The following is a 25,194-nucleotide window of genomic DNA, read 5'->3' on the forward strand; positions in this document are numbered from 1 at the left end:
CAAAGAAGAAGTTTAGAAAAGGAAAAAAAAGACAAACGCTTCCAGCATCAAATCTTCTATGAGTCGTTCACTCCCAAACTCCGCCGCCAAATTTTCACCGGCATCTCCCCCAAAATCAAATTCATAGTTTCCAATCGCTTCAACTCCCAACCCGGATGAGCCATCGCAAAGTCATACCGGTGGACCATGGATGCAATCGCTTTCGTCTGCTCCAGGTAGGAAATGTTGCGACCGATGCAGGATCGAGCACCCGCTGAAAAGGCGATCAGATAAGGCTGCAGCGCTTTGCCTTCTTCACCGAGCCAACGTTCGGGGATATACTGATCGGCATTTGGGAAGACACCTTCGTCACGATGGGCAACTAGTGCTGACATGCTGACGGAGGTATTACCGGCAACCCACTCTCCCAGAATATTTGTGCCTTCGGCAGGCGTTTCACGAGGGAGGCCGTGAGAAGTAGGAGGGAAGATACGTAGGGACTCATCCAGGCAAGCGCGGAGATAGGGGAGATGCTTAACCTTGTCGTAGTCGGCGACAGCATCATCATCGTCAAGGACGGCGTCGACTTCCTCGCGCAGTTTGACCAGGCAGCGCGGGTTGCGGAGAAGTTGGTACATGACATTCGTGATGGCGATGGCTGTCGTCACACTTCCAGCGTTCATCATGATGTTGCACTCGGCAATAACCTCGCCCCATTCTAGGTTGTTCGGGTTACCATTCTTATCCTCCATGAGAGCCTGGAAGAAGTCATCTAATTTCTCGCCCGCTTCGTACCGTTGCAGTCTCTCGCTTCCTCGGCGCCACATGATGTTGTCCCAGTTAGATGCCGATGTGGCCATGCGACCGAAGAAGGGGATGAAATTAACCAGCTTGTCGAGAATGGGGTACCATTCATAGTTCCATAGGATAAGGGATTGCTTGCGGGCCGTGGGGTAGAGAGCTTCGCGCAGACTGGTCATGTATGTGGTACCATCCCTCCGCTCGGCCATGACCATATCATTTCCATTATCAAGGAAGCCAAGCTTCTCGGAAAGACCAATATCGGCAATTGCATCGAGAGTGAAGAAGTTGGTCCAGGCTCGCAGATCCAGAGTTAAGTCCTGGGGATCGGGAGCCACCTTGCCAGAGGCAACGTCCTCCTTGGGTGTAAGAGTGCAAACTTCATCAAAATGCTTGAACATGCGCTGGACCTTATCGGTGACCTTGTATTCCCAACTCTCGAGATTCTTCAATGCATAAGCTGAAGACAGGACCTTGCGCTTTATAGCATGGTCGGGCTTATCGACGACATCCGCCAGGTTGAAGTGAGTGCCTGCAGTGACTGCGTAGGATGCATCCTTGGTACACTTAGTGTTGTGTCCGTAGATATCCTTGATGGCTCGTACATCTCCGTAAGACAACATGTTGGGTCCCGTGCGAATGACTGGGTGTTCCTTGTGCAACTGGGTGAGTTCCATGGACCGGAAACCCCGCGAGGCCATGAACATGAAGGGGAGGGCCGAAATGCCCGAGAAGGGAGAGAGGTTTGGGTATTTTCGAAGCCCTGTGCGGGAGGTCAGTTATAGTGCTCCTTGTATTCATTATGGTACACTTTATGCCGTATACTATGGGCATAACATACCTTTAGGATCACGAAGGTATTCATAGTAGGGATATGCGAGGAAGTAGACGAAGGAAATAAAGACCAACCCGACCGTATACGGGGCGAGGGCAAGAAGGGACAGCATTTTTTCTGGATGTATAGTTGTGTCGCTAAAAAAATGACAAGTAGAGGAAGAGCAAAGAGATAAAGCTCGTCCAATATGTAGTTGACAAAGTCACTCCTGCGAACTCAGTCGCTTAGGTTGGAGGTTGGACTCAGTGAGAGTAGAATAGGTGATGAATAGAATGAAAGCGAAAAGGTCGCCCGGGTCATGGTATAAATATCATTTCGATAATGGATCGTGGAGGCATCACGTCGTGCCTCTTTCCCCATGTCTCAATGTGGAGGGGAGCAATTTGCCCCGCGTCCAAGCAGGGAGCTCCCCAAGACACAAGGGGCGACGAGAATTACCCTTCCTAACTCAGGATCAAGGGTCGAGGGGCTGGTTTCCACGGTCTGGCTGGAGAATAGCAGCGTCCAATGGCTGATCTGATCTGCGATCGGGTGCCCGGACCAGCGTGGGTGTGGGCCATCGCAGAAGTCAGTCAGGGACGGGGAATATTTCCCTCGTGGAATTAGGGAAATCTTGCCCGAGAGCCCTGCGGGATGTGGTCCAGGCACTCGATGAATTAAAATGCGGGGTTTGGGGAGAGCTGGGAAGCGGTCATAGTTGGTTTCATTTATTAGGTAGTCGTCTGACGCAGTTTTCGCCGTCTTTTGTCGCTAAGAGTGTGCCCTAGGTTATAACTCCTATGTTGGGATGATAGTTAGTTAATCCTTCTGGCGTCACACGTTGAGCATGGGGATCAATCTTCGTCTCCGGCAAAAATGGAGAGACTATAATCTCGATACAGTAGTTTTCGAAATTCGGTTTGACTTGACACTCTGTAGACTTGATTCCCAGAAAATAAATCCCAAATATGGGAGTTCTAATTGGATGGCATTTTAAGCACAATGTTCTACAATAGTCCACGTACTTAACAATACATCTTAAATACCAAAGCTGGTGTATTTGACACAAAATTGGCAAACACGCTGTACTTCGAATCCCTTTGGATGGCCAGATAGATCTGGCGATCTAGCAAGACCGTCTGCCTGGTTTCTGCCTTCCCACCAGGCCTAGATTGCCACTGCCCGTCCAGAAGGCTGTGCTTGCGCCGTATAGAGCCAATCCTGGTAGGAAAAGATATTTTGTTTGTCTTTTGGATTTTTTTGTTTGCGGTGCGTCTCAACTCCTGTACAAGTAGTCCATTTGGCATTCGACGAAGGAGGGCCCGAACCAGGAGGAATTACGGTTCACCAAATATATCAATAAGGGTTGGGAGATCGTCGTCACTTTCGGCGTCTCCTTTGAAATTATCCCTGTCTTGCGGTAAAGGAATGGCCCACGCAGGGAGATCAGCATTCATCCAGCTTGAAATGGCCGCCTGGGCATGTCGTGTGGAGCCATAAGCTTTGCGGTTCATACTCTCCCACGGGGATAGTCGAGGGTGAAGGATTGCCCGCCGTGATTCTGGTACGCTGCGCGTCATAAGCGCCAAAGAATCGAGTGGCGTATGTTCCGAATCATCCTGGCTGGAGACATTAGCCTATACATCGAAGAGATAGCTATCTTCCTATAGGATAAGTTCAATATTCTACCGTTATTATCTAGTATCAACCGTGCTCTTTTGCGGGCGGGCTAGACAAAAAAGAAAGCCTAACAGAAAGCTAAAGAACAGAACCCACAACTACGAGATTTCTACCAACATAAGCTATCCGGATTTCGGTCGTATTATCTTATGTTTATCGATAAGTCTAGGTGTGATAAAAGGATTGGATATAGACGCACTGGCTAGTCACTACTTAGCGTGACACCGGTCTAAGTATCGAAATTTCATCGCGGCTAACGCTTCTAGATACTTCCTATATATACTCAAGACGGCGTTATTCTATCACGTATTTTGAAAGGCTTAACTAATGCCACGTTCTTCGAATCGTTTATCGAGCAGCTTCTGTAGCATTGTGGGAGGTAGCCGGAGCCAAAATCCGTCCTTATTATAGATAACGCATCTTTCCATCATTCCGACCGGATCAAGACCTTATGTGCTAACGTAGGGGTTAAGCTACTATACCTACCGCCGTATTCGCCGGATTCTAACCCTATTAAAGAATTCTTTACCGAACTAAAGGCATATATCAAGAAAGCTTAGTCAGTATATGAGGCGAATCCTGGCCAAGGGTTCCATGCCTTCCTTCGACGGTGCGTTTATAAGGTTGGTGTAAAGCAGAAGAGTGCCGAAGGCCACTTTCGACATGCGGGAATAACGGTAGAGAAGGTATGAGTTACCGCCATCCATCACAGAGAAACAAAGGGCCGGTGTTTCTTTGTCATCTGCGCCAGAGTAAACCAATCAATAAACCCCCATATCAGAACGTCAGAACGGAATAAGTTACAACGCCTCCATACAGGAAGTTTGAAAACAGATTAACCCCTCAGACACACTAGCTTTCTTGTAAGACAAATATCAAAGATCCGAAATCGTTATCACTTTTGTCTGGTCACATCCTGTAAATAACGACTAGATATTGTGGGCCTCAGCCAAATGAAAAAAACAGTGAACCACATTGCTTGAATGCTCCCGTAATTCACACTATCAGCACTACCATGGCAATGGTTACGGATCTGATGGCGGCCTCAAGATGAAATTGATACACGCACCAAATCCGGAACGTGACGAGTGGCTACCTCTTGCAAAATTTGGCAGGCTCGTCTGGCGAGCTCATCCGTCCTGGACATCTCCTGTAACCATCGATATGCCTTCCTGATATAGCGCGACAGTTTCTCAAGTTGTACGGAGTCATGCTCAATCTGACCAGCAAGGCTGACCAGGAGAATGGTGGAAGATTGCATGATGTAGTGGACAATTGACCACCATGGACAATACTCGTATATCCAGGGAATGTCCGGCTCATCGGGTAGAAGGTTAAGGACATTCCCTGCTACTTGCATACACATAGCAGCCATGGCCTGGCAGCGGGAGCTACATGGACCCTCGGTCAGCACCCCTATCGAACGGCGCAGGCATGGCTCTAGGATGATGAGCTTAATAGAGTAGAATCGGAATGCGAGGCTAGTGCGCTGACGAGCAAATGGTGAACTGCGCGATGATTTTTCAAAGTTGTAGTATGATGGTAGTTGGGCCATCCAGTGATCAACAGATGCGTTGTTCCTGGAAATTGAAGTTTCTATCTCATCCCACAAAAGCGACGCAGTCCTAGGAGAGTGAATTTCGTCCATGGCGCGCCTACCAAGGCAAGCAAGGCCTACACGGCATAAGAAGTATAGGGATGTGTTAGGCTCGATGCTATCCGGCGCGAAGGTGGTATTTGGGTTGTTCTCATACCCTCCACTCACAATGGAGTGGAGAGAACTTGGTGAACGTTGCTGAAATCCGCTATCATTGTTGACCACACAGGTAGCGAAATATGCTACCGTAGCCTTCCTAGCATCTTCATCTGCGATGATTTGTGCGACACGGGCATCCAGAAACTGCTCCTCTGGATACGGCACCGGAAGAGGCGTTGTACAATATTCCAGGTCCATGTTGAGTGGTCGTCCAGTCATTAGGCATAGCTGAACGTCCAATGAGTACAATGCCCACCAAAGCCTATACCTCGTTTCCTTCGATATGCTGGAAATGTTTTCATTTTCAGTACGAAGGTGAATACCCATAGCCACTGCCGATCGCAATGCGATGGCACACATTCGCCAAGCCCTGTTTCATATTAGTCCCTGACAGTTTTGAACGCGATAAGCAAATGAACCAACCTATTAATCTGACCGACCGAAAGTAGGTAGAGCGATATAAGAGACTCAATCTGTACCTGTTGTAGACTTGGGTGTTCTAATGCAACAAAGTCTTTCGTGTAAAGATCCCAAGCTCGCGTAAAGTAGGACAAGCCGGCTCCAGATTGCTCTCTCACGAGACAGGTGTGCCGCGAAGCGATAGCAAATATCAAATTCAAAATAGCAATCCATCTTGTGCCAGGTTGGACATCACGATTTGCATATAAACAGCGAAACTGTTCCCAAAATAACAGTTTTCCAACAAGGGGAAACGAAGCGTGTACGTTTTGAAAATAGCTTTCAACGAGCTCAGTAGCAGCCTCCTCCGAGGGCCAGCCCAGTTCATGACTTTGATTCGTCGAAAAAACTTGCATGTCATCGAGAAAGTAATTGGAAGACCAAGGCGGGAGAATTCCTGACAGGCCCAAGGAACGCGTTGTTTCGGTGCGCGAGTTCAATCCCATCTGCAGATTATGGAGCCATGCCACCTCGGATGGCCTACCCACAAATCCTGTGGCCTGAGCATCTCGGTCCCGGTTGTGGTCCTCGACGGTGTGGTCGGTCGGCTGTACTGGGTTATTTGGTGCTTGCTGGCCGTCCTTCGCCGGGTTCGGGCTTGATGTCGTGGAAGACGTGACCGGAAGCTGAACACCGTCAGACTTTTCGTCGGTAAAAACACACCCTGATCTTCTTACCCCATTGATAACGTCCTCGACCAGTGTAGCTAATCCAGGATCAAGATGGGGATGCAAGTTCCGTAGGAGGTCTTCGAGCACTTGTACTCGAGATTGATAATCGGCCGATCGCCTAATAGAACCCAACATCAGCAAGTTACCCACGTGGCGATTCCTGAGGCTATGCAACTAAACTTGTTATCTCGTTCTCGTTTATTGTCCGAGTAGATACACATGATGTCACTTTGCCGGCACCGTTGACACGCGGGATATTGGCCACTACATTTTGCCTTCTGTTCACGACAAGGGTCACATGCCCGGTTGACTCGCCTTTTCGACGTCACACTTCCGAGGTTTGGCCCTCGTGGGATAGGTACTTTACCGTCATTCGCAAGGTGCAAGGTATAATGTTCCATAGCTGGCTGAGACGGGCCCTCGCGCGGCACGATGGCCTCCGACTGGAGGAGTTGTGGACACCTGCTAAGAGGTCGCTGTGCCCTATAAATGGGCGAGTCATTGGCTACTATTGGGAACCCACTACCGTGATGACAAGAAGCGGATGTCTTATCATGGTCCATTAACAGTCATTCAACGTCGCCTGAGGGCTCCTTCCACGATAGTTGCGCTGACGTGGAATTCTGGTGTTGATTGTCCGGTATTGCAGACCAGATTACGTAAGATTCCAGGTACCCCTCTGCTACCGTTTTCCTTGAACTGCCCTACCGCCCGGTAATTTCGGGTTTAGATTAGCGGAGGGCGTTGGCAGAATGAGGTTTCCTCGACTCTCGCGTAGTCATTGTACGGAGTATGAATATATGAATGCGTATAGTGTCAGTGCTTTGGACCCAATTACTTACCGGGCCAATTCTTGTCCCGGCAAAAGCCATGACTGCTCAAGCCTGTCTAATGGTGGGTGTCAAAAGGTAACAGAATTGTGCAATGCATTAAACCTACAAGCGAATGCATTTCACTATCCTGTCAAATACTCAACGTAAGAAACCGTACATAACCTACGGGAGGCAGTGAGCCCCAACTCAAAGCTGCCCGCTCAATAACTGATCTGCGCTAGGGTCTTAGCGGTGGGGTCGGCAAAGAGTTCCTCAGTGTGTATCGTCAAGCCGCATTCGAGAACGACTTCAAAGGTGCTAAAAGGACTTGTAATAATAGCCCCAAACTTCAGGTATCTGTCAGCATATGGAGGTTGTGGGGTCATGTGACGAAAGACCCACTACCCCTCGCTACTTCTAGATCTTTTCTATAAAATCTTTCAGATTGATCCTCAACGATCTCGCTTTGAATTGCCTACCTAGGCAGGAGACTATACAACACTCCATGGCTATCTTTGATGTTCTTGACATTTCATGTGATCTTTCATCATGTTTCCTAAGATATAAATACTGCTGTCTCATAGTTATATTGAATCAAGATTAACATCACTTTTGATCTTCTCTTTTGATCGGTGTTTCTCTTCCATAATCGTGGTTCTTCTTCTTTTAGAACGCACGATCACTATATTCATATCCTTATACACAACATTGAATCATACTTATACACACATACGTTTCTTGTGTGTACTACCACGAGTTTATGCACACCGCTAAACTCCGACAGCTAGTGTACTTAGTTTGTATAGAGCCTTCTAGTCGTCCCTACCTTTCAAGAGTTATATCGGTACAAAAGGGGGTACACAATTAGGTACTAGTACTACGTATAATCATGACGCGTAATTTACGCGATTCCATATTAGGGTCATCCAATCACGTGATTAGTGTTTGAATGAGCGTCTCTCTGTCTCTAGATATGGAAGGCAATAACGGGCGGCACTGTAGAAGACCTGATGGCGTTCGACCATTCTCAATGTCAGATTTCTCCAAAAAGATGGTCTTCCTGTTGATGTATCTTGACTCTAGGTTAAGCTCTTTGATGCGCCCCGCCGTCGCTTATCGGTGCCCCTCTTACCATACCATACCGCTTACCCGCACTCACCCGCACTCACCCGCACCTTCTCCCCTCTCAGACTATGTGTAACATTGAAAAAGTATCGTAATTCACCCGGAGACAGCCGATCGCCGCGGATAATCGCCTGTCACGAAAAAAGGAACTGGCCTGTTCTTTACCACCTTGTTCGAACTACACGTCTCTCTCCCTCGTGTCAGCCGATCTTACCGCAGAGCTTGCAGCTCTCCAATCCAGCAGGACCAGCCTTAGTTTTGTAGTATTTCCCACCGAGACTCCGCATCCTCGTGCTGGGACTTCCTGTTCGGGCAGATCCTTATCGGGTCCTACTCAGGGGAAAAAAGATATATCAATAGACCCGGCTGCCGTCTCGATGGATGCTTGATTTTCGAGGCTTTGGTGATCTTGTCGTTTGAAGAGTGTTCATAGTCCTTTACATTTGACACATTCCTTGGAACTGGACTGGACATCGCCTTTCACTCTTTATCAACTTTCATTGATCGATTTGCCGATCTCCCGGGCTTACAACACAGCATGGCGCAAGCTTACGCATATACCGTCTATCGCGGTACTTTCATTCAGACACCTCGTCTCCCAGAATCTACCGCTAAGCCCAAGATCGAGCTTGTCCGCAATCGCGGGGCGCTGTGGGTGTCTTCTGCAGACGGTCGAATCAAAGGCTTTGACTGGCAGGCTTGCGATGATGCCTCCTTCAGGGAATTGATGACCCGCAATGCATGGGTTGATGTAGACGCACCTGAAACTAATGGCTACGGTGGTAACGAGGTCAAGGTGAAGATTGTCCACGCGAGCGAGGAGAGGAATGAATTCTTCTTCCCAGGTTTTATCGGTATGGTCCCATCTACCCCTATCTCACGAGCAAGTACGTGTTTAATATGGACCAGACACACATATTCATGCACCACAATTCCCCAACGTGGGTCTATTCGGCTCCTCGACTCTGCTCGATTGGCTGGAAACTTATACTTTCCCCGTTGAATCGGGCTTTGGAGTCCAAGCGGACCAACCCAATGGAGATGCCAAGCTTCCTAAAGATGCACCCCCATCTGCACTGCGAATCTATGATCAAGTCGTTGCACGTACACTGTCTCACGGCACGACATGTGCATCATACTTTGCCACGATCCATGTCCCAGCGACAAATGTACTTGCTGCCTTGTGTCACTCACGCGGGCAGCGTGCGTTCATCGGACGCGTGTGCATGGATAACCCGGACTTCTGCCCTCCTTACTACAAGGACCTATCAGCCGATGACTCCCTGAGCGCAACGAGATCGATGATTGAGTATATCCATGCCCTTGACCCGAAGGGTACTCTGGTTAAACCGATCCTCACTCCACGGTTCGCACCGACTTGCACCCGGCCTGCTTTGGAGGGACTCGGAAAGCTAGCAGCAGAGTTCAACCCGCCACTGCACATCCAGACTCATATCTCTGAGAACACCAACGAAGTCGCGCTCGTCAAGGAACTATTCCCCGAAGCAAAGAACTATGCAGATGTCTACGACAGGTACAACCTTCTCACTAAGCGGACTATCCTGGCTCATGCTGTTCATCTCACTCCCGACGAACGCAATCTGGTTCGCCGCCGGGACGCAAAGATCTCCCATTGTCCGGCCTCAAACTCGGCTCTTGGATCGGGAGTTGCCCCCGTTCGCATCTTCCTTGACGAAGGCATTACCGTTGGCTTGGGCACAGACGTGAGCGGTGGCTATAGTCCCAGCATCCTCGAAGCTGCGCGTCAGGCTTGTCTCGTGTCCAGACTGCTCGGCCATACGAAGTCTTTCTGCCAGCCGGGAATCAAGCATGCCCACGAGAACGGTGACGCTGATAAGCCCACTCTCGGCCGTGAGAAACTTTCCGTCGAAGAGAGTTTGTACCTCGCAACTCGTGGCGGCGCCGCGGTCGTGGATATGGCAGATGATCTCGGCGGATTCGACGAGGGGATGATCTGGGACGCACAGCTCATCGAGCTCGGTGCTGTCCGAGAATTGAGCGAGAACCCATTCGAGGTGCAAACGAATGGTGCTTCAAGTCTGGTGAAGACTGGCCCAGTTGGTAACGTGGATCTCTTTGGAACGGAGACGTGGGAGGAGAAAATCCACAAGTGGGTTTGGAGTGGTGATGATCGTAATGTCAAGGCTGTTTGGGTCGCTGGACGGCTGGTCCATTCGAGATCTTAGAGGTTTTTCATGATTTTTTTTGACTGTGTACTCTTAGCGGATGGTTGTACCCTCTTGGGCACCCCTTAATGACTGGGGATTATAGATTTGGAGAGCATAAAGAGACATGTGAATAATGTATTGATTGTATATAACAGTGATTGATCAAATAGTTTTTAATGTTCTACTTTCATCAAAATTCGGCCCCCAAGTCTGCGTTGGGATAACCGGGAGGCTGATCGATCGGCGTAAGCACTAGATGCTGACGGTCCTCTATGTCTGTCGTGGAACCCCAGCTACTCCACATCACTTTTGTTCAAGGATCAAACGGGTGCATCTCCTACATTTCCTACCCTCCCTGACAATTTTACTTCGGACTCAGACAGCTGAATATGGCATCTCAACCAGAGAAGTCCCATCAAGGCGATGGCCTACTACTCATCCACGCGGGCCTCTTCCGCACGGGCACAAAATCTATGGCCCGCGCATATCAGATCCTCGGTCTCAAAACACACCACGGACTCCTTGAAAAGGTCACCGATACCCCATGGGTACAGCTAGAGCAAGCCGCCGAGTCGACATGGCCCTCCACGCCCGGGGCACGCCCCCGAGCGTCCTTCACCCGCGCTGATTGGGACAAGCTCTGGGGTGAAAAGTACGACGCCGTCACAGACCTGGCATCGCCCTTTGCCCTCGAGCTTATCCGAGCATATCCCAATGCCAAGGTCGTGGTGGTCCAACGCGACTTTGAGCGGTGGTGGCCAAGTTTTCAGAGTGAAGTCCTCAATCGGGTCATGCTTCAGCCTATGGCAGCTATTAATGGGTTCCTTGGACTGTATCTCATGGGTATTCCGGCCGTGCAGGCGATGAGAAAAATCCATTTTGGTTTCTTTGGTGCACAGAGTCGGGAGGAGATCCTCGCGCATGCGAAAGACGTGTATGAAACGTACTATCGCAGTGTGCGAGCAGCTGTTCCACCAGAGCAATTGCTCGAGTATCATATGGGAGATGGATGGAATCCACTGTGTGCGTTCCTGGATGTGGAAGTGCCCAATGTACCATTTCCAAGGGAGAATGAAGCAAGTAATCATGCCGAGGAGGTAAAAGCACGAACGAGATTGCTTTGGACGGCGGGAATCAAGGTCGCAGCGCCCGTGCTACTTGGGTTGGCTGCTATATGGGTGGGATTTGCGTTCAGTCAAACGGCGTGAAATTAATTTGAGAGCACCAGGATTACGAGCATCTCGAAATTGGAGGGTATGGAAGAGCCAAGCTGTTATACACGGAAGAGAGACTTACGTGGACTTGCATCTACATAAGCGTATGTCAAGTACCCTGAGATTTATGTCATCCTTGGATCACATCCATTACTTCTGTAGTGTCCAAATCGGAATGGATGATAAGGGAGAAAGGCCATGTTTTGGTGACTTGAAATGTTGAAGATGAATGCTTTCAGGCAGTTAACACGATGTAAACGCGTCTTGGATGAAGTGGACGGGGTGGACGGGGTGGACGCGATTCCATTATTGATTTGCAACAAGAGAATATCTTCTATATATTAGGACAGGCTAACCTGTTCGAGACGATAAAACCAGGAAATTGAAGAAGTTTAGCAACACAAAGTTGCTGGAAGATGATTGGTCTAAACCTGATTAGTCCAATGAGTTTCCTATTTGAGATTCAGTGTTCTCAATTAGGTGATGACATCATTGTGTTGACGATCTTTGTAGGAACCACATATACTAACCTGGTCTGTTACTTCTATCTGTCATTCCTTGTGCTCACAACTTGGTTATCAACCATTCCATTACTCAACCGCCAATTCATCCCTTCAAAGGATCGATCTTAATTGTCATTCGCAGCATGCCCGAGTTCGGAGTACATCCAAGTCACGTGCCCGGCTGCCCGAGTTGCCCGCCCAAAGAAAACGGGAAACTTCCCGAAACTCCGCCGTTGACTTCCCACCGATAAGGCTAACTTCCACCTCGACTCAATGCTCCTTTGATCATGACTTGAGGGTTTCCACCCATTGTACAGCTGGAGGAATGATCGAGTTAGGATTGAGCCGCGTTGCGCGACTCCTCCAACAAACACCGCTGACATGGAAAGCTATTCACATTGCCGGCACCAACGGTAAAGGCTCCATCAGTGCCTACCTTTCTCATTTGCTCTCCGCGAGCGATGTTCGGTGCGGCCGCTTCACTTCGCCCCATTTGATTGACCGATGGGATTGCATCACCATTGGCGAACGGGTTGTCCAGGAATCTCTCTTCCGGCAGATCGAGTCCCAGGTCAAACAGCGAGACCAGAAGCTAGGCATTGGTGCCTCCGAGTTCGAGCTCTTGACCGCTACCGCTTTTGAAATCTTCAATCATGAGCAAGTGGAAGTTGGAGTGGTGGAGGTGGGCATGGGCGGTCGCCTCGATGCGACCAATGTCTTGACTGATGTGTTGGTCTCGGTCATCGCGAAGATCGGAATGGACCACCAGGCATTCCTGGGGTCGACCATCGAGGAGATTGCCCGGGAGAAAGGAGGAATCCTCAAACTTGGTGTTCCATGTGTCATTGATAATACCAACGAGACTGCTGTATTGGAGACCTTATCGAACCGCATCCAAGAACTCGGCATCGACGCAATGTTCGTCTCCCCGGACAAAGCCGAAGAGCAACTGCCACCTCTTGCACAATTGTTCCGAAAATTGGATCTCGAGCCTCATCAACAGGAGAACATGTGTTCTGCCGTATCTGCCCTACGTCTCGCTCTAGCCAAGATTCGACCTCAAGTGGATGCCTTCTCTCTGCTGCCCCATCTGTCGGACGTCAAATGGCCCGGCCGCTTGGAGAATATCAACCTCCAGCCTCTCATCGAGCGCACAGGGCCAGTTCTTCTGGACGGTGCCCACAACCCACAGTCCGCTGCAGTTCTTGGTCGGTACATTGACCGCAAGCTCCGCCCGACCTCAGAAAACGTGACATGGGTCATTGCTGCGTCGAGCGGTAAAGATCTAGCTGGAGTCTTTTGCTCCATTATTCGGCCTGGAGATAATGTTGCAACGGCAGAATTTGGCCCAGTCGATGGCATGCCCTGGGTTACACCAACCAACGCCACTGAACTTGCATCAACTGTGCGATCCATCTCGGAAATTGGGCAAGTGGAGAGCTTCGAGGGCGATCTGCTCCCTGCGATTCAATGGGCCAGCAAGGTCGCCCAGGGCGGTCCCATTGTCATTGCTGGCAGCTTGTACCTTGTTTCTGATGTTCACCGTCTCCTGCGTGATGCACGTCAATGATACCCTTTTTGTGCTTTGACTTAAATTCCCTTCAATCTAAAAAGACACTTTTTTTCTCCATATGGAATTACCGATTGATAACATGATATTTGATATCGCTACTTTATGAAATTAGACAAGTTACCTGCAAATCACGCAAGACCCGAAGTCTTGAATCTATATACCATTCAAAGGGTTGCCACTGAAGATCCAATATTCAAAAATTTCTTCAACATGACCCCGAATGATGTTTTTGGCCAAAAAGGAATTTCTGGGCGAAGTTATATCGAAAATTTGTTGAGAATTGTATGTATACTCGGCGGTAAATTCCTTTTTGTTCCACAAAGTTTCCAAAAGCACGATTCGGTTGGTAGAAAGAATGTTGGTCAATTTCGTCCACCAGTTTGCTAATTGAAGCCGGGTCGAGGGCCGTGGGGGAAGAGGAAGAAGAAAGGTCAGGACGGACACCAGTGATTCTTTGAAAGTGAAAAAGCACGAAATATCCGAAAAGAAAGAGCAGAAAGAGATAGTACAATATGTAGAGATCCATTGTGTGGAGAGAAAAGGGGAAGTCGGAGATGGGGGACGAGACCCTGGGAATGCTAGTCATACTTGCACGATTCAGGGTCAACTAATCAGTTAGTGAGCTTGGCGTGGCGTTACTGATCGAACGAGTATGAAAAAGCAAGCTTCATGATGTATGGTGGTGCGACGAAAAGGAGCTTTCCAATTTTACCATTGGCTATGATCTGATAACATCAAGGACGAGACATGACCATCTCCCTATTTATCGGCATTGGGCAACTACAATATGAGCCTCAGGGTGCATATGGAAATAGTGGGCCGAACTAGATCGTAAAGAACACGCTTAAAATAGCGCCAAGTGTAGCCATTCTCGGCACAAATTTTACCCTTACTGTTGCCTAGCGTTGTAGTGTAAAAATGTATTATTGTTGAGAATACAAGTAATCAATAAACAAAGTTAAACAAAAAGCGCCGGTAATGCAGTCCTTGCGCAAATACGACATCCAGCCGTGATCCCTAGAATGTACAGAAAGAATAACAATATTTTGAAAAAGCGCCCGGGTATCTAACCATCGACTGAATGAGCACCAGAAAGAGATGAAATGAAAGGTTGGAGGGCGGGAAGGAGGTGATTAGAGGATATTGGGTTGGAAGAGTGTGAGAGAGGGCTGATAGCGGGAGATTATGCCCGGAAGTCGTACATGCGGACATGGTAATCGTCACCGCCAGTAATGAAACGACTGTCACTAAGTCCGATGCAGTTGACGGCCGCGGAATGGCCTTCGTAGGTGTCTTGACAGGTTGGAATACGAGGATCCCAGATCTTAACCATGCGATCCATTCCGCCGGAGGCGATACGCAGAGTATCCGCTGACAATGCCCAAATGCCTTCCAGGTGACCGAAGAAGGTGCGGAGGCATCGGCCGGTGTTGGTCTCCCAGAGACGGATGGTTGCGTCGACACCACTAGTCATGATGTAGCGAGGAGGTTCCAAGCGATCCTGATCTTGATCGAAGGAGGCACCAAACGAAGAGGGAGGCGCGGAGAGAGACTTGTGTTCGAGGAGAGGGGAGAGAATGTTGACAGCGTCACCATTTTGGGAAGATGTGCTAACGTGATCGTTTTCACAGTCGGCGAGATGACTCTCCAGTTCAATCTCGCGTGGCAGAGGAATGACTTGTTGGACTGCGCCGATGTGATTGTGGAAGACACGGATACAAGTCTTGGTATCGAGATCCCACAACCGTGCCGCACCGTCGTCACATGCAGTCAGAACGGTACGGGAAGAAGTGTCAATCTTCACGGCGTTGACACCCTCGGGATGGGGCAGGATAGATGTCGACTTGTCCTTGAAGTTCCAGATCTTGACTGTTCGGTCGACGGACGCAGAGGCAAGGAGGGTAGAATCGAAGTGGAGGGCGATCACCGCCTCGGAGTGACCGTTGTATGTGGAGATGCATTCACCCGTACGCCAATTCCACACTCGAATGCTACGGTCCAAACTTCCCGTGATCAGTTTGGTATCGTCGAACTGGAGACAACGCACGCCAGCGGTATGTCCCCGAAGGGTGCGCAACTCTTCGCCAGTCTCCATGTCCCAGATCTTGATAGTCGCGTCGTAAGAGCCAGTCATGAGGATATTGTCCTCAAACTGCAGGCACATCACACTGTCGGTGTGTCCACGGAAAACCTTGACGGAACAGCGTCGGTGTTTCCAATTCATGCCGACCACGAAACGATCCCGATAGACGTCCTTCCATGGGCGATATCGAGTCTTGAAGTAATCATCGTCCGGCTCGGGCTTGTAGGCTGGTGAGATACAGTGGCGTTTGATCATCGCACAGCTTTGATCATCCACGTCGATCTTGCGCTTTCCGTTGGTAGGAAGTTCCACCACCGAGCAGGTGCCGTTAGGCGCTCCGTCCGGAATATTGTTTGAGGGCTGGTTACCCCAGTTGGTCGCGCGCAGCTCGATCTCGCGCTTCGATTCCCGCAGTCGTTTCCTATCCAGCAGCGGCAACCCCCAACCACACTTATTGCACTTGCGACGAATGTGTTGTTCGCACATCCGATGCCACACGACGTCATCATCGGCGAGGGCTCTCCATCGGTGGGATACTTGTGCAGCACGGCAGAGGGAAGCAGTATCGAGGTAGCGAAGAATTTTGAAAGAGAGTTCGGGGGGAAGCGCGGTCAGGAAGTCGATGCGAATAAGTTCACGGACACTGGCGGAGATAAAGGATAGTTGGGGGAAGCAGCACTGAGCCAGGATACCTTGCAGCATCAGTTTGCGCTGCTTTGCAGGGGCGGCTGAGAAGAGCGACCAGACGTGGGCGATGCCCTGCTGATCACTTTGGGGAAGTGTCTCCAGTTCCTAGATACGTGTTAGCGATGAAAAGTGGGGGTATGGTTGGAATACATACTCGTTGTAGCTGGTGCATCGACTGCTCATCCGCCTGACGTGTGCACTTGGAGTCAGGCTGGTGGCGGTAGCAGTAGCCTGCATTGACCGTACGTGGCACCGAGGTTGTTCCATCTTCCGATCGGAGGGGCGCATATTGTCGTGGATGGTATTTTGCGAGGAATGGGGCGACATTCTGCTTGGCCAGTTCCGTCAGGGTATCGCTGGCATCGTCGGGTGACGCCCGGTTGGCATCGGCCTTCTTTCCGTCTTCTTCGCGGTGAGTCGTTAGGCCAGTCACGGTCAAGGGGACCTTAGTATTGGGCTCCATGACGAAGGGATGAGATCCGATTGTTCGTAGATACGATCGCGTTCGCTGCGGGAGTCACTTCTGTTTCGGGAGGGCGTAGGGCTGAGATAAGAGGTTTCGAAGACTCTTTGTATCACACGAGCGACAGCTATGTAGATTGCGCAAGGCAATCGGGCGATGTTTTCGCCAGGGTAAGAGGTCCTTCCACCAAGGTGCCAGTATCGGGGCACAGCGAGTCAACGTGGGAGAGTCGAGGATGACGAGGACCCTGGAGGATACCTCGAGGGCTAAGATAAGGATTTGCCAGATATCGATGTGTTGTAGATGGTCTGTGGGGGGGAGAGAAATAGGAGGCTGAAAGAAAAGTCGTCGGCAATCAGGGAGTTGCAGTTCAAATAGTCGGTGACCCAGCAGATTTGAACGGCGATTGCACAATCCCGACAGGGTGGTTGTTGGAGGTGCAGGGAAGTGGATGAGTCCGATGAGAGAGAAATGTCGAGGATCACGCAACCTGACGGGGGGGCGATGGCCAAGGCGGTGAGCCCAGGACAGAGAGACTATTGGCTAATGCCAAGCCCTACGAGACCCCGTGATCTGCCGAGCGTGGGGATTAGCTAAGGTGGATCCACGTGATGGCGCCATCTCCGCGGTGAATCACCTCACGGAGAACGATGGAGCTGCGGATGACGAAAAATGGATATCCGGAGTCCGCAATTGTCAGGAGGATGTACCAAGTCACTAGCTGTGTAGGGACTAGCCTGAGGATGACTAAAGATAAGAAATGTCGCCATGGCCGGGAATGTTGAGATCTTCCCGATCCATCCGGGGGTTTCTAGACCGCCGCTTTGATAAGGAGGGCATCCAGACCAGAATCACATCATTTGCGGCTCCCGGTAGGCATTGTTTTTGTTTCAAATGCAGATTTTAAATAGAAGTCATGAGTCATCCATTCATAAGACTATGACCATCAAGTCGGCGAAGAAGACTAAACGATTCTAGCTTTGTATATTTTATGTACTTTGTGTACTTTATATACTTTGCAAGGAATTTGATTCAGTCCCCGAGACGGCGATTGATATCAAACTGCACATTAATGAAAATAGAAGCTGAGAATAAAAAAGGCTTCCTCGTCCATGAATCGAACCCTCGACCTTGAGGTTCTCTATATACTTCACCAAAATGCTCCATCGCCATCCCACGATGCTCAAGTACATACCATCCGGGACTACACCCATTAAACAATCTCCCTCTACACCACCATAAAACTATTAAAATATGTAATTTTAGATCTAGAATAGAAGATATTAAAGGGCTCTATATATCAAATAAAAAAAAACAAAAACAAAAGAAGAAATCGGCGAGCGGGGGGGTTAGCCGCTCGCCCTCTCTCCCCCTTAGGGTGTGCCCAGTCATCCGTGGAGTTATGCTCGACATCGAATACCAGTCAACCATATTTCCCCTCAAATTTTACTTCACAGGGGCACACCCTTGGCCAACCAGGTGGCGACCAACCTGGCTGACCAACTAGGCCATATGAGGGGGGAGATTACCTGGAAGACCTGGAAGTTGGTGATAACCCTCATTTATTGCCAATATTGAATATTGCAACGACAACCATCTCCATCTTATTTTTAGCAATATAGTTTCTTCAAAAGTCACCTGACTAACTTTGGGCGTCGTCATCCTTCTCAATTTCTCAATCACCACGTGATGATAAGCAACAGTCTCCCATGTAACGATGAGGACGCCTTTACCCATCGCTTCCCCCGACCCTCCAAATGGCGATCAAAAGCTCCACATTCCCCTATCGCCGGGGATCCAATGCCTCGGAGAAAGACTTCTTCGATATCCCCGATGAATCATGTCTATCCGTCGTGAAACGCGAGCTGCGTCGAGTCCGCACCTGGGTCGTCCTCCTGGTATTCTTCGTGTTGATCAAATGGATGCGCCGCCCTGGACCGCCGCCGCCACCACTCCCGCATATCCATTACGATGAGGTGGACTGGTCGCGCTACGCTTATACACAATATGCGACTAGTGAGACGTATCTGTGCAATTGTGTGATGGTGTTTGAGGCTTTGCATCGGCTTGGTTCGCGCGCGGATCGATTACTGTTTTACCCGAAGGAATGGGATTTGGTTGTTGAAAGTGATTCGGACCGCATCAGTCAGTTGCTGGTGCTGGCAAAGGATGAGTATAATGTGCAAATGGTGCCGGTCGCCATTGAAGGTATCATGGCAGAGACAGGAGGTGAAGGAGGTGAGTCGATAACATATGGGGGACGATACCAAAGCTAATACAGTGGCTAACATTTCATACTTCGATTGCTAGAGTTCTCCGAGTCATCTTGGGATACCAGCACTGCCAAACTCTACGCTTTCGGCGTGATCCAATACGATCGAGTCATCCATCTCGACTCCGACATGATGCTCTTCCAACCCATGGACGAACTATTCTTCCTCCCCACCACCACCATCGCCATGCCTCGGGCATACTGGCTCTTACCCGAGACCCGGACCCTCTCATCACTCATAGCCGTTATCGAACCATCATACCGTGAATACACCCTGCTAAAAGAAGCAATCAAACCCGCTATCTTTGGTCAACTCGACCTCAATCTCACAAACAGCCGGTACGACATGGAGATTCTCAACACGAATTACGGGGACAGCGCACTCGTTCTCCCGCACCGCCAATATGGTCTGATCTCGGGAGAGTTCCGTACAAAGGACCACCGCGCATACTTGGGGAATGACCATGAGCAGTGGAATCCTGAAAAGGTCGTTGCGCAGGCGAAATTCGTTCACTTTTCGGATTGGCCATTGCCCAAGCCTTGGGTGATGTGGACTCAAGAACAGCTGGCCTCGCTGCAGCCTGCATGTGATAATAATCCCGGGACGCCGGAGGAGAGTGGTTGCCGTGATCGGGAGATTTGGAGACAGCTTTATGATGAGTTCCGGCGCAAGCGCAAGGTATGTAATAGGAAGTGGATGTTATTAATGTTCACACTGACCATGACTACAGGATATCTGTAAGCTGTTGAGTTTCCCGGCTCCAATCTGATTTGGGAATGTTATCCTGGTTTTCTCCAGTCCTCATAACCGTGTGTTTCACCGTTTGTATATTATTAACATGAGGGACGCATAGAGACATCCGGCGTCTTGGCGTTTTTGGACATGATTTCCATTCGCGATGCGAATCAATAGAGCTGTATATTCGTTATGAAAACATTTGTGCCGTCATCATTTCTCGTAAGACACCGTAGTATCGTAGGTAGTATCGTAGTTAAGGGTATACATCAAGAGCCAATCTGTGGTCACAATCATCAATTCCACCTCTTATTCAAAAACGAAGAAGATATCCTCCCCATCTCCTGCACCAACATAGATTGACTCAAATCCGTCTCAACAATAATCGCAATCGACAAAATCAACGTCACTAGAAATATCTATCCAACAGTTAGCCAGTCATCCCCTGCACGCCCGACACTCATCGTCAACCCTCATACGTACCGCACCAAATAAAAACCCGACTGCATTCAACTCCCACCCACCAGCATGAACCTTCCCGACCGAAATAGCCCCCTGTTGCCTCCAGAATCTGAACGCCCCGATAAGCGCAACCAAAATAGCCACGCAGTGACACGTCACTGCTAAGGGTTTGCCCGCGACGTAGAATCTGAGTCGGTCGCCTGGTTGTTGGAGGCGGAAGAGTTGGGAGATTAGGACGCCTTGCATGGAGATTACTACTGAGGTGCGGATGTATGCGAGGAGGGTTCTTTCTAGGGCTGGATAGAGTAAGTATAAGTAGTGCATAGTAAGTATAGACTCAAGTATGGAAGGTTTTAGAGTTGGTGGGAATGGTGGAGTGCCAAGATTTGCCCAGAATGGGGGAATGGAGATGCATATCGTATACACTGAAACGGGTGAATAACGCACCGAAATGGTCCCGATTACTTCGTTGAGGAACAGTCAGTGTCACATGCTGTGTCCAGAAGCGAACGATCCTACTAAGAGGATCTTTTCCTTTGCGTGGGGGTTGCGCGCGTCGCACGGTCGTTGAAGTTGAGGATCGTCTTCGGGTGGTGACTCGGTATTCCTCACCCGACGAGGCGGATGGGGACGAGTACCCCAGTTGCTCTTCATCTTCGCGGGTCTGCAGTTCCCGTAATTCGAGAGATTCGCGTCTATCCGGGGGTTCGGCGCGTGGTGTTGATCTTTCTCTGGGACTCGCCATGGCTGCGCTGACTGGTGGCTCGGTATTCTGACCTTGGTGGGATATGGTCATGGTCGTTGGTTTATCGCGGGCGAGTTTCAGAGAGAGTAGGGCATTGCGCTTGGGGATTGGCGGGGGTGATGGTGGTCAAAGCAGCATTTGGGGCTAGTGGCCGTCCCGAGGCCGTTACATTTCGCTCATTGAAGAAATTAAGTGGCCGATAGCTATCGCGAGAGAAGAGGCTTGAGGATTTAATTTTTCACGATAAGCCCCGTATAACTATGCGGAGATGACCTGGGGTATGCTAGAAAGAAGGTTGAAGTGGATATCAAGACGATGCCAAAGTACTGCAGTCACGAGATTTAATGTCCGAGGGTTCAATTAAGCTTAAAAGTTCCGATGATGAGATGCGAAGACAAAGTTTGTTGTCAAACAAGAGTACAAAATACCAGTATGGTTATCTCATACATCCAGCTGGTACCGTCGGCAATCGATCCATTAATTTATGGATCAATAGGCCACTCATGGACTGCCCCCACTCCGTGCGAATGGCATCATTTCGGGTTGCGATGGTGGCAGATGTCACCACTCGCAACGAGTGTTATTCTCCACTACGAAACAGCCTTCCTGCCAGGCACTGGGCATTCGCCGGTCGCTTCGAGGGTGAGACTAACTTGACGCTCACGTTAATTCTAAACAGTGAGTGGTCCTTGACCAGGGCGCTGAAGAAAGGAGGCTGTCGGAACTATACCAGGTCTTTCCAGGATGTGTAGTTTGTGCCATTATCTCTTATTTCGGTCGCACTTAAGAATGTATTCTAGATCACACTTGTCTGCAAGCCTTCAGAAGTGAGAGATGTATTTAAATGTTAATTGTATTATATAGATCTTCTATATGCATTATGTCGCTGAAACTGTACTATGCAATGCGCCCATCACCAGCATCGCAGTCTATCAAGATCTCTCTATTATGAGCAATGAACGATGAACTCGATCAGCCAGAGTCCGTCGCCAAGCAACTGCACTCCCCTCTAAATCTCCCTCTTTCTCCCCTCTATTTCGGAGCAGCGGCCTTCCAGAAGAGCCAGCCAATGGCCGCCACAAGCTTAATGCCAGCAGCCATCCACAAGGCCGACTGCATACCGCCACTGCTGCGACTCAACCATCCACCAACGATAGCACCAATCAACAAGAAAACGACACCGCCAATGCGACGATTGCGCTTGACATTAGTCGTAGGCTTATCCGTAATCTTCGGATCGGAAGCAATATCAAAGTAGACACTGGTCAACACCACGGTCGGAATCTCATTATAACCCAGGGAGCGACTGCAGGTCATGGCGCCCGCGGACTGGAATGCCAAGAGGCCGATCGGGATCAGCTCGAGGAAGAGGGGTCCGCCGTCAAGACCCTGGTCGGTCGAGGTGTGCGGGATCAGATCGGCCTGGATGAGGGCTACGGCGATGATGATGAGGATGGTTTGGATGAGGAAGGAGACGAAGAGGGTGCCGCGGCGGAGGGCGCCGACGCGACGCATGACGGATGAGAAGATCATGGCGCCGGAGAAGAAGGAGGCGATGGAGACGAGGGATTTGAGCCAGCCCCATGGTTTACTGGCGGGTTGGTTGGAGGCACCGAGACCAAGGAAGATGGTGTTTCCTATACATGCGAGACTGATTAGATTCTGTCTTGTGTGTATGTTATGGATTGAGTCATACCGGTCTGCATGCCCAGGAAACAGGACCAGGCATTGTATGCGCTGCTATCGCAGAGACCCGTGAGGAAGCATAGTAGCAGACACACCAGATCCGCATTGGTCGGGTCTAGAGTTTGCTTCCATCGTCGCGTGAGGGTTGACTCTTTGGGGGACTCTGGAGTTGGACTGGCCTCGAGATCGGGCGCGACCGGGGATGGTTGAGTGGTTTTCTCCATGACCGGATCTGTTCCGACCGAGAGAGTTCGAGGCGCAATTGGACGTCACCACAAGATAGGAAGGGATGGAGAATATCCCTTTGGTGAAAAGTTGCGACGGTGAGAAGAGGGAGGGGAAGAAGAGAGAATATATGAGGGAAAGAAAGTCAAGTCCGCGGAACAACAGAAATGACCCCAACTCTGGGCAACTTTTAGTCTTTTGGGGTTAACTCGGCGGGCGCGGCCGACCTCCGAGAGGCAACGAAGTTTTTTTTTTTTTTTTTCAGTCCGAGTTGAAGGGCCCACTAGACTGGGGGGGGGGGACCGTAGGGCTGAATTGTCCAGGAATTAATTGGTTGCCTGGAAGAATTCAGAGTACTGGTAATTACCTGTCATTAATCATTTTCTAGGGGAAAGAATACTGTAGGGGAGCACATGCATGTATACAACAATCATAGTCTCGTATGCTATACCATAAGAAGTAGGTGTAGGACAATTGACAGAATATTAAACAGTTGGTAGAATAGAGTATATATTTCTAGAAAGATGGTCTACAGGTTTATCCTAATTATCGACAAAGTCCATGATCCTGTTGCTGTCAACTCGGTCAGTAGTTAACTTAGTTGGTATGACATAGATGGCTTGATCCACAATCAACGCCATCGGCTTATACAACGCACAGCAGTATATCCAACTCAAAGTCATTAAATACTCCATTCGCCTTAATATCATAGTACCTGTAATTAGTGCTCTATTGACTAGTGTAATGTCGTATCTATTTCTATTGTCTCCATCCTCAATTATATACCCCTTGCAACTCGATAACTGACGACATTTACTTCCTCAAAAACGTCAACGCTGCCAAACACAAAGCATCCACACCGACCCTCATCGTCGGTTGAATCACAGGTGCAAATCGCGCCGAATGATTCCCTGCAATCTCCTCACTGGGATTCTCTGCTCCGTGTACCCGATCCCAAAGCTCGGGGTCAATCCCACCAAACAGCCAAAAACAGCATGGAATGTCTCTGCACCGACCCAGGTTGGAAAAGTCCTCACTCACGTTGGTACGTGGTGTATCATTATCAAAGTCTTCGAAATGCTGCTCGAATGATGCGGCCACTTCAGCCGCGACTTGCTTCTCATTGTCCGTGGGTGGGAATCGGCGTGTGGGCGTGAATACGGGGGGTTTGGGTGACCCGCTAGCCAGGCATTCAGCCTCGACGATGCGCTGGATCGCAGCGAGAATCTTTTGGCGAGTCTCCAGTTTCACAGTTCGAAAGTCGAGTCCGATTTCCGCCCGGTCTGCGATGATATTCTCGGCCTGTCCGACTTGGAGACTTCCTACCGTGACGACGCCTAGATCACTAGGGTCAACCTCCCTGCTCACGATACTCTGTAGTCGGACGACGATATGCGCCGCGAGTAAAGCCGGATCAACCGTCTGATGGGGCAGCGAGCCGTGACCACCACGGCCAAAGACGGTGATTTTCATACTATCAGCCGCGGCCATGATCGTGCCCGGTCGGGAACCAATGCTCCCAGCACGCATGCGCATGACGTGCTGACCGAAGACGTAATCCGGGATAGGAATCTTCGAATACAATCCATCATCGACCATAGCCTGGGCACCACCGCCGCGCTCCTCGTTAGGCTGGAAGAGCACGATGAGCGTGCCGCTCCAGCTATCTCGCATCTTGGCGAGAGTTTCGGCCGCAGCCAGGAGACAAGTCATATGCATATCATGTCCGCAGGCATGCATCACCGACTTTTCATTTCCGTCGGCATCACGCATGGTGACCGAGCTTGCATAGGGGAGACCCGTGAGTTCTTGGACGGGGAGTGCGTCCATGTCAGCGCGCAGCAGGATGGTTTTCCCGGGGCCATTTCGGAGGACGCCTGCGAGACCGTAGCCACCGATGTGAGTGTGGATTTCATAGGCGTTGAGTGCCTCTAGATGGGCGGTGACTCTTTCAGAGGTGGATTTCTCCTGGAGGGAGAGTTCGGGGTTGGCGTGGAAATATTTGTAGAGATCCTCGTATGGGGTCAAGTCGAGGGAACTTGCTTTGAGAATGGTTGATAAGCCATTTTGAGACATTTTTGATTTCGTCGTAATGGTTTGCAATGTATAGGATAGGAAATATACTAATAACAATAGCAAAAGGTTCACCCCCTCATGCAGTGACCCTCATGAGTCAGACGGTCAGCAAAAGCACAAAGAGGGTAACCTTCTCCCGCACGATGTGGAGGCGTGAGGAGACCCCAACTTCCGGAGGCGCAA

The 25,194-nt window shown here is 49.9% G+C and overlaps 10 protein-coding genes across 10 annotated transcripts; 4 read left to right on the forward strand and 6 right to left on the reverse strand.

Moving 5' to 3' along the window:
- Positions 1 to 56: 56 nt before the first annotated feature.
- On the reverse strand, positions 57 to 1,727 carry N7496_009039 (cytochrome P450; the record flags this gene model as incomplete). Its single annotated transcript, XM_056701958.1, has 2 exons — positions 57 to 1,543; positions 1,622 to 1,727. The coding sequence occupies 2 exons, from the start codon at positions 1,725 to 1,727 to the stop codon at positions 57 to 59; spliced, it is 1,593 nt and encodes a 530-aa protein (XP_056554021.1).
- Positions 1,728 to 4,343: 2,616 nt separating this feature from the next.
- On the reverse strand, positions 4,344 to 6,561 carry N7496_009040 (uncharacterized protein; the record flags this gene model as incomplete). The annotated part of the gene is made up of 3 exons (XM_056701959.1): positions 4,344 to 5,400; positions 5,454 to 6,278; positions 6,341 to 6,561. Coding segments are annotated over 3 exons (2,103 nt in total), but the record flags the coding sequence as incomplete, so codon positions are not given.
- A 2,074-nt stretch (positions 6,562 to 8,635) lies between these two features.
- N7496_009041 (guanine deaminase) lies at positions 8,636 to 10,304 on the forward strand (the record flags this gene model as incomplete). The annotated part of the gene is made up of 2 exons (XM_056701960.1): positions 8,636 to 8,951; positions 9,007 to 10,304. The coding sequence occupies 2 exons, from the start codon at positions 8,636 to 8,638 to the stop codon at positions 10,302 to 10,304; spliced, it is 1,614 nt and encodes a 537-aa protein (XP_056554023.1).
- A 371-nt stretch (positions 10,305 to 10,675) lies between these two features.
- N7496_009042 (sulfotransferase family protein) lies at positions 10,676 to 11,494 on the forward strand (the record flags this gene model as incomplete). The annotated part of the gene is made up of 1 exon (XM_056701961.1): positions 10,676 to 11,494. One exon carries the CDS (start codon positions 10,676 to 10,678, stop codon positions 11,492 to 11,494), a length of 819 nt encoding a protein of 272 aa, XP_056554024.1.
- Positions 11,495 to 12,328: 834 nt separating this feature from the next.
- N7496_009043 (dihydrofolate synthase) lies at positions 12,329 to 13,573 on the forward strand (the record flags this gene model as incomplete). The annotated part of the gene is made up of 1 exon (XM_056701962.1): positions 12,329 to 13,573. The coding sequence occupies one exon, from the start codon at positions 12,329 to 12,331 to the stop codon at positions 13,571 to 13,573; it is 1,245 nt and encodes a 414-aa protein (XP_056554025.1).
- Positions 13,574 to 14,759: 1,186 nt separating this feature from the next.
- Positions 14,760 to 16,809, reverse strand: N7496_009044 (F-box/WD repeat-containing protein; the record flags this gene model as incomplete). The annotated part of the gene is made up of 2 exons (XM_056701963.1): positions 14,760 to 16,451; positions 16,501 to 16,809. The coding sequence occupies 2 exons, from the start codon at positions 16,807 to 16,809 to the stop codon at positions 14,760 to 14,762; spliced, it is 2,001 nt and encodes a 666-aa protein (XP_056554026.1).
- Positions 16,810 to 18,566: 1,757 nt separating this feature from the next.
- On the forward strand, positions 18,567 to 19,851 carry N7496_009045 (Glucose N-acetyltransferase 1; the record flags this gene model as incomplete). Its single annotated transcript, XM_056701964.1, has 3 exons — positions 18,567 to 19,047; positions 19,120 to 19,760; positions 19,813 to 19,851. The coding sequence occupies 3 exons, from the start codon at positions 18,567 to 18,569 to the stop codon at positions 19,849 to 19,851; spliced, it is 1,161 nt and encodes a 386-aa protein (XP_056554027.1).
- Positions 19,852 to 20,113: 262 nt separating this feature from the next.
- Positions 20,114 to 21,075, reverse strand: N7496_009046 (DUF202 domain-containing protein; the record flags this gene model as incomplete). The annotated part of the gene is made up of 3 exons (XM_056701965.1): positions 20,114 to 20,236; positions 20,301 to 20,575; positions 20,727 to 21,075. The coding sequence occupies 3 exons, from the start codon at positions 21,073 to 21,075 to the stop codon at positions 20,114 to 20,116; spliced, it is 747 nt and encodes a 248-aa protein (XP_056554028.1).
- Positions 21,076 to 22,056: 981 nt separating this feature from the next.
- Positions 22,057 to 22,934, reverse strand: N7496_009047 (YoaK family protein; the record flags this gene model as incomplete). The annotated part of the gene is made up of 2 exons (XM_056701966.1): positions 22,057 to 22,661; positions 22,721 to 22,934. 2 exons carry the CDS (start codon positions 22,932 to 22,934, stop codon positions 22,057 to 22,059), a joined length of 819 nt encoding a protein of 272 aa, XP_056554029.1.
- An 814-nt stretch (positions 22,935 to 23,748) lies between these two features.
- On the reverse strand, positions 23,749 to 25,011 carry N7496_009048 (M20 family metallopeptidase; the record flags this gene model as incomplete). The annotated part of the gene is made up of 1 exon (XM_056701967.1): positions 23,749 to 25,011. The coding sequence occupies one exon, from the start codon at positions 25,009 to 25,011 to the stop codon at positions 23,749 to 23,751; it is 1,263 nt and encodes a 420-aa protein (XP_056554030.1).
- Positions 25,012 to 25,194: the final 183 nt, after the last annotated feature.

This window comes from Penicillium cataractarum (genome assembly GCF_028827025.1).
Source record: "Penicillium cataractarum strain IBT 29864 chromosome Unknown utg000007l, whole genome shotgun sequence".
NCBI lineage: Eukaryota > Fungi > Ascomycota > Eurotiomycetes > Eurotiales > Aspergillaceae > Penicillium > Penicillium cataractarum.